Below are 10,543 nucleotides of genomic sequence, written 5' to 3'. Positions count from 1 at the left end.
CATCTGACATAAGTGGTATCAAGTCACCCTGCTGGCAACACTCTTCAGAGTGGAAGTTGTTATAATGAAAAGACCGGCAGGTTTCAGTGTCACTGAGTGAAGTCAGAGGAAAGAAAAAAAAACATTAAATAGAAACTCTGCTATGGAGATACAGTGCATCCTAAAAGTATTGTTCTAAATTGTATTAAATGATTTTCAAAACTCTAAAAGCTCAAAACTGCAGAAGTTTCCACTGATCGTCTTCGAGATGTTTCTTCAGCTTCAATGGGCTCCAGCTGTGGTAAATTCAGTTGATTAGATTGGCTTGGAAAAGACAGATATCTATATAAAGTCCCACAGTTGACACTGCAGGTCTCCTTTAATCTCAGCGGAATGATCCCGAGTCAAATAAAGATCAAAACAGTTTTAAACAAAAGGGGGTAAAAACACACAAACCTCTGTCATTGTAACCCCACTTCTCCATCACATAGCAAACAAATGCTTTTTGTTTTGCAAAGAGGACTTACTAAAAATAAAACTATGTAAATGACACAAACTTCCTATAATGAACTCTTACTTTTATTAAATGTGAGCCACTTTTCTCATCTCATTTGTTAAATAAGACTTCAACAGCAGAAATATCCCAACAACTGTGTTTATTTTGTATCAATAACATAGAAATTAATTCATTTCATTAATACATAATTTACATACAAAATACAAGATGAAATAACGATGAATATTTAAAAACGTGACAGCCGTCCATTAGCAGAAATACGTCAGAACTTTGCAGGATGTTATTTTTTTATTATTGAAACTTTTGCCAATCTTCGCCAGACGTATTTCTCTGCTGTGAGACCGTGACATTAGCACGGTTTGCGGGAAAGGATTTCGAGCGACTTGGCGTGTGCAGGTTGATAAATCAGAGCAAAGTTGGACGGGTTCAGCTGGCCGTTGCCCTGGTTGTCGACCGTCCCCATCAGCACGTAGTTCCGACCTGAACGACAGAAAAAAAACAAGTAAAAAAGAAAAAAAAATGTGCAACTGTGACAATATTTCTGGGCTTTTTACTGCAAAACACAGGGCGTAGTTGGCTAAATTATGGACCGTATATTTTGGAAATGGCTCAAGAATTTATTTTTGTTCTCTTTTTTTCTTATGTCTTTCTGACTTAAATGTACAGGGAGCAGAAGGAGGCAACATTCAAGAAGCAAATGATCACATTTGTTGATTTGTGTACTTTGCCGACATGTTTCTTGTTTCCCTTCTGTGTTTTGACACCCTTTAAAAAAAATTTTATCCCGAAATTGCATATTTTGTGTATTAAAATTTCTATTGCACTTACTTCTGTAAAACTTGAAAAAGTCTGTAAAAACTGATATTGACCATGCAGCAATCCCACTGCGGATTTTTATTTTATTTTATTTTACATTAAACATTTTTTAAAAGATTTTACGAGGAAAGTTTAGATAATTGAACTGGGGTTTGTTGGAGTAGGCGTTAATATTAAATATCTTACTTTGCTGAATAACCTCAGTTTGAATAAATAGGGTAAACATCTCACCAGAGAGTTCAACTAATGACTTGTCACTGAACTTCCTGTGTAACGCTTTTCTGGCCCAAATTTTTAGGCCCTAAACTGAAAACATGTCAGTAAATTTATTCACTATTTTTGTCACTTTATTGACTATCAGCTGGTAAACTCTTGAGACTTAAAAGCAAACCTTCGTTTAATGTGGTTTTGGGACACAAGATACTGTAAAAAGACTAAATCAACACCACCTAGCATAAACATCTAGCAATGCTCGCCGCTGTTTAACCAAACAACAGCTCCTCTTATGTCGTATGAAGTACATATACAAAGAAAAGACCGTCACGGTGAATGCGTAGCTCTGCGTCGTACCTTTGACAATCCCAGGGCATTTCTTGCAGGCGGACCTCAGCGTGACTGACTTGATGGGTCCCGATTTGTTGATCTTGAGGCTCCCTGCCTTGTAGGCTTTGATCAGAGACACCTCCAAAGTCGCTGAGCCACTTGGATCAGGACTCAGAGAAGTCACCTTCCCTGTAATCACTGTATGGGTGAACAAAGTGTTAGAGGAAAAACAGAAATGGACAAAGACTTTAAAGTAGACAGATGTGTTTGCTAAGCAATAGCCTTTCTGAATTAGGATGTTTATCTACATTTCTAGGATGTAAAATGGTAACTTATACCCTATAATCTATTTTTTAACAGAGGGAAAACTTTTTTTTTTTTTGGAGAGGTGCAGAATGAAGCAAAATCTTCCATACCATCCCTGATTTCTTTCGTGTTGGCTTCTAAAAAGTCTAGCTTTTGTGTAATTTTTTAGAACAGTCTTGATACCTAGAGGTCTTTTCTCTCACTGATGTTACTAGTTATTAGAGGGAACAATGTCCTCGTTATTTTCACATTTCTGCAGATGGGTTTCGCTGAACAAGCCTCACAAGTTTAATTTTTAAAGTACAATTAGATAAAATGTCCAGAGATATAAAAGAGGCTAAACGTCAATATATCTTAGTGAAGAACCTGATAGTTAAAAGGGTGTCCTAATGTTTGTTTGTTTTTTAAGCCAGTAGACAAAAGATGTTTTGTGAAGGAGCTTGAGTTACTCCTAACCAAAGTCATGTGGGCAGAAGTTGGATTGGAGAGTCCCTATCCTCGCGCAGGGTTGAGTACACAGTGGGTTGAGAGGTGAAGCTGCAGGAAATGTTCACACAAGAACAAACATGAAATACATCGAGTAGCGTCCTCACTGACACAGGTACAAAGTGCAGCTCCGTTTCATTCACCTGTCATGTTGACAGCAGGCTTTTTGGTCACAGTCCTGCTCGGCTCTGGTTTAGTTGTTGTTTTGGGCTTCACCTTCGGCTTCGCCGTTGGTTTCAGTCCAGTCTTTGGGGTCGGCTTCACAGGTTTGACTCGAGATTTCATGGTGGGCTTAGGTTTCACCCAAGGTTTCCGTGAGGGTTTGACCAGGATTCTGGGTTTGAGTGTTGGCTTAATTATTTTGGTTTTGAGTGTGTTTTTATCCTCAGGTTTAGCTGTGGGTTTTCTTAGGGGCAGCTTAGGTGTGGGTTTTACTGGTTTTGGTTTGGAGGTGGACTTGACTGCAGGCTTGGGAGTAGGTTTGCGGAGCAGGGGTTTCTTCACCAGTGGAGTCCTTGAAAACGGCTTTTTGGGGGGTTTGGGTGTTGGCTTAAAGCGGATGCCAGGTCGTGGTTTAACGGGTGGTTTTGCAGTTGGTTTAGATGTCGGTTTGACAGGTTTAGTAGTCGGCTGGACAGGTCTAGTTGTTGGTTTTGGTGTTGTTTTGAGAGTAGGTTTAATCGGTTTTATCAATGGCTTTTTAGTTGGTTTAGGTTTTGGTTTTACAGATGGTTTAGGAGTTGGTCTTAAAGCTGGTTTGGTGGTCGGTTTAGGTGTTGGTTTGGTGGGTTTCCTTGGCTTTGACGTTGGTTTCTGCGGTCTGGAAGTTGGCTGAAGTTTGTAGATGAAGTCACCGCCAGCTGTGGGTGTGCGGGACTCGCGGGGCACACTGGAGTAATGTGCCATGAACCCATCTGAGGTCACACTGAGATCCGACACAAACTGGACAAGGAGCTCGTTGCCATTTGTCACTATGGTTCTACATAAAGGTTGAGAAAATGTCATTGAAACCTCAAAAACGCATGAGTTAAAATTACTTAATTTTAAAAGTGATTTCTTAGCAAAATTCTCACGCCGGCGCTCTATCTCCGCAGAACTTCCCAATCCTCCTCGAGTCATCGGTCTCTCCTCCATTGAACAATGCCACGTAGTCGTAGCGACAGTATAAATCAGACTCCAAGTCCAGCTTCTCGAACTTCACTTCAATCACCTGGAAGACAGATGGCAACGCAAACCGTAAGCTTTACGACAGGGAACGATGCAGGAATGTTTATTCCTTCCTGGTTTTCATGAAATGAGCACAGTACAGCCACAGAGAGGTGGACTTGGAGGAAAGGGGAAATACAGAGGGGCTTTTAGCTCTTTCTGTCGCCCTTGGTTACTCCCCCCTCCCCATTTCCTTCAGGTCAATCTCTTAGCTCGCATGAACACACCTGCAATAACTCAATGAACTCTTTCATTTAACCTGCATTACCAGAGCCACTGTCACGCTTTTCTCTTTCCCATCTTTCACAAACACACATCCATATGTCAGTCAATGTCAATTAGCAACTGTGTTTCCTATTGATGGGCCTGTTTACTCATTTCTTGAAACTTTCTCTTGCAGCAGGAACCTAACCTTGCACAGCATATCCCGCTGCATGTAAAGTCCAACTAATGTTTAAGTTGCTGCATGAGATTAAAAAATTGTCACTCAACAATTTCAATGCTTAAAATGAACCTTTTAGCTGCATTAGGTCTCATACATTTTACAGTGCATCTGTGTCACTGAACTCTGCAGCAGAAGTCTATGTATTTGAAGCAGAAACATCCACAGAAAAGTACATTTTGTCCATTCTTCTATGCAAAACAACTCAAGCTCAGTCAGATTAGAAGTAGAGCATTTTCAAGCCTTACCACTGATTTTCAAATCGATTTAGGACTTTGACTGGGACATTCAGTCGTAGGTTATATTCCACATTGGAACATTATGGAATAAAGTAACCCGACTTTAAGATCACCGTAACGTTCAAGGGGTATTAATCCTTTTGCAAGGTTTAATATGAAACAAATTTCAATTCAAGACTTTAATATCTCTATGGATTTTTGTGAGTTAGCTAGCAGGACCACCTAGCATGATATTGGCTGTCTACAATTTATTTAAAATCTGTCATGAAATCACTCTAGCGGACGTTATTTCCTTTTATTTTAACAGTGAGCCATTTTCTGCACACTTGTTGCTAACAGCATGAGCTTAGTTGGGTGTGTTTCCTATAGAGTTTAAAATGAAGGAAGGCTGCAGAAATACTGCCACATTGACTGTACAGTCGAGGGGGAAAGGTATCAACAGTCTGCAGGAGAGATTACTGCAATTATGACCAATTTTTGTATCTGAGTCAGCAAACCTAAAGGTAGAAAATTACACTTAAGTATGATTTGTTACCCACAACAAATCAATTATTCTACTTTATAACTGTAAACACATACTTGCAACTGCACCGGATTCCCTGTTCTCATTGTCATCAACAGGTCTTAAAAAGGCAAAGTTAAATCATAGATGTTTTTTCAGTGAGACAGAAAATATACTGGCAGCTTTAAAAGTTATTTAGTTTTTATCTTAGGGATTGTCAAGAAAGTGAAAAATGTAACTGAAGAGTCATAAAAACTACTTTAAATACCTTGAAACATCAAGTGTTTAAAAAAAAACACCTTCAAAGGATTGTTGAATTAAAACACAAAATTAAACACCTGTATAATTTTGGAGAAGTTTTCCTAATGAAAAAAAAAACTCCACTATTTTTATTCGTCTTGATTCAAGTTTCACCCAATCAGCAGCAAACATGATTACCTTCCAGGACTTCAATGGGGTTCATGAGGACATTTAATCGTTCAAAGACGATTCAAGCTGTCCATTTTTTTAAATTGCTTTTCTGCTGGATAACACAAAGAACACCAGGGGGCGCTATCATTTTTAAACAAAGTAAAAAAAATAAAATAAAAAAATCCTTCAAAGTTAAGAGGTAAGTTAGTCACATTACCATAATTAGTCAGTGTATAACGATCAGCTTACATTGCTCGGCTCGACGGTGATGTGCCAGGAGCAGCTGATACCTGCTGGGTAATTCGAGTTGGGCCAGTTGGGCGTCTTCACAGAACCCTGTGGTTTGGTCAGACGGCCTCCACAGAACTGGTCCTCTGTGAAGTCAAAACAGGAAATGCTCTAGCCCGAGCTAAATGCATGCACACATCGCGATTTGACGGGGCGGTGGCTTCGCTCCTTCAAGACGATGAGATTTTAGACAAATTATAATTTTGCACGTCACAAATAAAACAACAACATTTCCAACCGTTAAAAGTTCAGCAGATAAAAAAAAAATAACTAAGAACCTTCCATATGTGGCTTGCCCGCGTTGAAGGAAGCGAGAAATCCTCTCCCTCCGGTGGCGTCATCAGACACCATTTCCAGCATCATGGTGTTGGAGGTGGAGATGAGAGCGCCCGGCCTGAATGTCCCACAGAAACGGCCCAGCTTCTGCACCAGGCGCGAGTGACCGTTGTAGACGTCCAGGTAGTCGTAGCGACAGGTGGGGTCAGCCTCCATGTCGAAGAGGCGGAAAGACAGCATGACCACATGGCTCTCTGGGACCTGGTGAGTTTGGAGGGGGCGAAGAAGAAGAAGAGTTTTATTACATTTATCAGTTATTCAATATCATATACTTCATTCTGGTTTTAAGTGGTGGGAGAAAACGCACACATTTTTGTTATGGAATACAAAATACCAGGATGTGCAACATTAGAGCCGCAAAGGACTGACAGTCTTTTCTGGTTCCACGAGCCAATAACATGTTCAGGGTGTTGGGAGAAATTCTGGTTGCAGTGGCTGTCCACACCCGGGACAGACTGCAGGTCCAAACAAGTTAAAAACCACTGGGAGTACTGGAAGCACATGAGAAAGAGGAAACTATGTCCAATCGTTCCCAGAGGTACTCTTCACTTGTTATGGTGTATCAGAGGTTTATCAAGCCTGTTTGGTTATTAGGTACAATATGCTACTATCAAGAAGACCTAAGATATTCAAATAAAGCCAGTCAAAAGTTTGAATGTGAGGGAACAGCATCACTTCCATCTGCACCGTCACCTGGAGGATCTTTACCTGTCCTGTCACCTGAAACGTCCTCATCTGTGTTATCACATGCAGTGTCTTCACTTTACCTGCAGGGTCCTCGTCTCTCTGTCTCCAGAGCATCCTTGTCCTCAGTCGTCATCTACATCACCGTCATTGTCACAATATCTTGTTTTATGTCATCCAAAAAGAGTTTACATCCATCCTCTTAAGAGATTACTATCTCAGAACAGCCGTCTTGGTCACCTCTAAACCCCTCTGCAACTCCGCATAACCCCATGAGAGGTCAAAGGTGTCCCTCCGCTGTGTCCTCCTCCACTCCCAGTCTTTTTTTTTTTTCAGAGCTGTCATCGTCTTCAGCATCTGCTATTGAGTCTTTAGCATCCCTACACATCCTGGAGTCCTCAGAGACCTGACATTTCCCCAAGACTTTAGGACTTTGACTTTTCTATAGTCCTTAGACGTCTTTTTTCCTTTACGTCTCCAGTGTCCATTATTTTCTTGGATGCGGCGTTAGAGATTTTAGGGGCTTGAATAATCAATATGTAAAAGCTCTTGTGTTTCCTGAGGATGTCAAGGATGACTTGTCCACCGACTATTATTGAACTCTCAACTGTTGCTAGGAAACCCCATCCGCTGCTACTCCTGATGCTCTTAAGCCGGTGGTCTCAATCTGCATTCCTTGAGGGTCAGATCCTGCAACTTTTAGATGTGTCCCTTGTTCTACACGTTTGAATTTAATGAAAAAAAAAAATCAGTAACTGAATTCAAGCGTGTAGATCAGGTGGAAAACATCAAAGTCTTCAAGGACAGAAAATGGTCACCTCTACTCTGCTAACATTAAATACCTTTTCAAAGAATTTTGAATATATCCCTGATGAGAAACAAAGCATCAAGCATAATGAGAAATTTGAAATTCACTCACTGTGATGTACCAGGTGCATTTACTATTGGGTTTGTAGAAACTGGGGAACCCTTCACTGGCCACTATGCCAGAGTCAGTGACCAGGTGACCTCCGCAGGGGAACATAGTCCTGAAAAAAAAAAAAACAGTCATTTTGCAGTGGACTCCACGAAATGCATCTTCCCTCATCAGCCATACCGAAAAGTTTGGAGGTCAAACTTTGCATGCACACGTCACTAAATGCGCCTGGTCCATGTAACAGTGGCAGCCTGTGTTCTTCGAGGCCGGAGGGAGGTGGAAGTGGTGTGTTTTCACTTGACGCGTGGTCAAATCAGGCCAGCAGCCTTACCGTACGCATAGTGTGTGTGTGCTGTGTGAAGACTGCGCCACAAGAAAGTTGACAGGAGACACACTTTTCTGCAGCAAATAGGCACTTTCAACCTGCGACGCAACAGACTGCTCACACTTGGAGCCTGGTGACACACACCCACCACGCCACACTCGGATAAACACACATCAAAAGCTCTACCAGCTCCAGCTTTTAATTTCGCTGCACCCACTGTGAGCAGATGGAGTCGTCCGCGTCTCCAGCAGTTCGTCATCTTGTAAAATCCATTGCTATATAGATTTGTTGAGATTGCGAAATTTCTGCTATTTTCACTCTTGTTTTATAACGTGTTGTGAGTCCACTGTGGTGCTGTTCGGCCACAGTTGGCTGGACTATCCCAGTGGTTAAAGTCCCTCCCTTCAGACCCTCTGGAGCTTAGCAGCCCACAGGTATTTGTTTGTTACTCATGTTCAATTTACACCCTGTGTGTTTGTGGAAGTCCAGGTTTCGCTGGAGCTCTAAAAAAAAAAACGACATAAAACTAAACTCCAGAGATGAAGAACTCTGCTAAAGCGTTGCAGCCACCAGATGCAAAGGCATCTGCGAATATGCCCAGTTTAATTACTACATCATTTTCAACATGTGTCATTTTCTTTTATGCAAGTTTACAGGAAGTCAGTTAAGTGCTCCCAACACTAAACCCTTCCATTTCCACTGCACTCCCACTGATCCCAATAAAGGAATCGGGCCAGACTCCCAGTCCTGATCTTGAAAAGGACTTGCCACTTGTGCACACTTGTGAACATTTTGGGGAAAAAAAAAAAAAGCTACAAAAAGGAGGATGGTTTCAACAGATATGAACTCTTACCTTGAGTCTGTGTTGTTCTGCCCTTCGGTCCATCCTAAAGCCAAAGAAAAGACAAGAAGACACAGAGTCGATGCCCTGTCCTCCATCCTGCTGTCCTCAAAGAGTAGGAGAGACGGCAGAGGAGGAGGACGGAGGAAGGAGGGAGAAGTCAGGCATAGGCGTGGAGAGTCTGAGGTTAGGAAAGGGAGGGAAGAGGTGGCAATGATGAAAGGAAAGCTGAGTGAAGGTTGTTTGACGAAGGAGAGAGGGTAAATATAAAATGGACAGAATCCCTGCTACGGCAAGTATCCCACATATTTTATCCAGATTACAGCACGTCTATGCAGCTTGCCTGCTTTTCGTCATGTCTCTAGTTGTAATGTAAAACAACGAGGACGTGTCGTTGATTCTGGGACGGCAGTGACAACAGTAGTAAGAGTTTGTCCCATAATCGACGATGTTGCAGGTTCTCATCCCCAGTCGCGCTCTCCACACAGGTGGGAGCCTCGACTCCAGTGGCTTGTCACCATCAGTGTGTGAATGACTGAATGTGGTGTGAAGTGGACACGAGTAAGCCATTTACCACAATGTGTTTTGCAAGTCAAGTGGCTCAAATTAACTTCTTCTGTCGGGTGCCTGGGTTGGCCCTTGGTGAGCCCAGGGTTGGGAACTAGGTTACCTGGGGGCCTGTCAGAGTAGAGTTCCTGCTCCTTTGCATGAAAATGAGTGTACTGAGAGGGCATATTTTCACAAAGCTTCCTGGAATCTCCCCTTTGGACGTTTTGTGATCTGCCCCGGAAGAAAACTGTGTGGGGCAGTTTTCCCAGAACCCCGTGAACGTGATCCAAGATCGTCTTAGGATCCCCAAAAATATATTCCACAAGGACTTGAGACCTCTGTGACCCTATTTCAATCAGATGATGCAGTAACCTAATTTACTTTAGTCACATTGTAAGTAAAGGTGAAGATGTGAAACAATCTTGTTTAAACCTCGTGGTCGATTTTATTATTTGAAGGAGAGGAATAAATGTAACCCTTGATGTCTTCCTTCAAAATGGCCTTGCACAGCTTCAGTCATTTTTTTTTCTCTGAACTATCAAGACTTCACGTCAGGAGGTTCTGTCGGAGGACAATTGTCCAGAATTGCTAGACCAGAATGATTTGTTCAGAGAGCAAATGAAGTGAGAACTGCTATAAGTCCAATGTGCCAACATTGAAGGACCCTCATCCAATCCATGCGTGGCCTTACCCACATCTCTACCCAAGATCACGACATCCTCTAACAGAAACCTCTTTAACAAACCAAATAGTTTGTGTATTTCTCTGCACGTTGGACCACTGTCACAAGACAATAGTGAAAACAAAGAGTCTAAAAGGTCAGAAGATTGAAATGTTGAAATTTTTGGCTAGGAAACAGCCTTAAACGTAGCCCACTGAGAACCTAAATCTGACATTACAAGCTCGGATCTAACATGCAAAAACAAACAGCAGGAGATATCAAGAAAAATGGACAGCACAGTAAGTTTTGATTTAAAGTGCAAAATTGTTTTCTCATCAAGAGTTTGAACTTGAAATGCTGCAAACCCCAACATTTGTGTCTCTGCCAAACGTATGGCCATGATTGTATGTATAAAAACCACTTCACTGCACAGCCAGCTATAAGCAGGACTCTTGTTAGTGCCTGCATTTAGAAAACTTGCTCTTTCAAATACACC

At 41.8% G+C, this 10,543-nt stretch overlaps 1 protein-coding gene across 1 annotated transcript; it reads right to left on the bottom strand.

Moving 5' to 3' along the window:
• Nucleotides 1-620: 620 nt before the first annotated feature.
• pcolceb (procollagen C-endopeptidase enhancer b) lies at nt 621-9,164 on the bottom strand. Its single transcript, XM_014998693.2, has 9 exons — nt 8,850-9,164; nt 7,675-7,783; nt 6,014-6,272; nt 5,697-5,821; nt 3,721-3,857; nt 2,791-3,626; nt 2,618-2,698; nt 1,883-2,053; nt 621-976 (listed from the first exon to the last, which is right to left on the bottom strand). The coding sequence occupies exons 1-9, from the start codon at nt 8,933-8,935 to the stop codon at nt 846-848; spliced, it is 1,935 nt and encodes a 644-aa protein (XP_014854179.2). The 5' UTR covers nt 8,936-9,164; the 3' UTR covers nt 621-845.
• Between the last annotated feature and the right edge of the window lie 1,379 nt (nt 9,165-10,543).

This window comes from Poecilia mexicana, unplaced genomic scaffold, assembly GCF_051168715.1.
Source record: "Poecilia mexicana isolate PSO_F unplaced genomic scaffold, ASM5116871v1 scaffold_18, whole genome shotgun sequence".
In the NCBI taxonomy this organism is placed as follows: domain Eukaryota; kingdom Metazoa; phylum Chordata; class Actinopteri; order Cyprinodontiformes; family Poeciliidae; genus Poecilia; species Poecilia mexicana.
The sequence above is the reverse complement of the archived record's forward strand: the minus strand, read 5'-3'. Positions and strand labels throughout refer to the sequence as shown.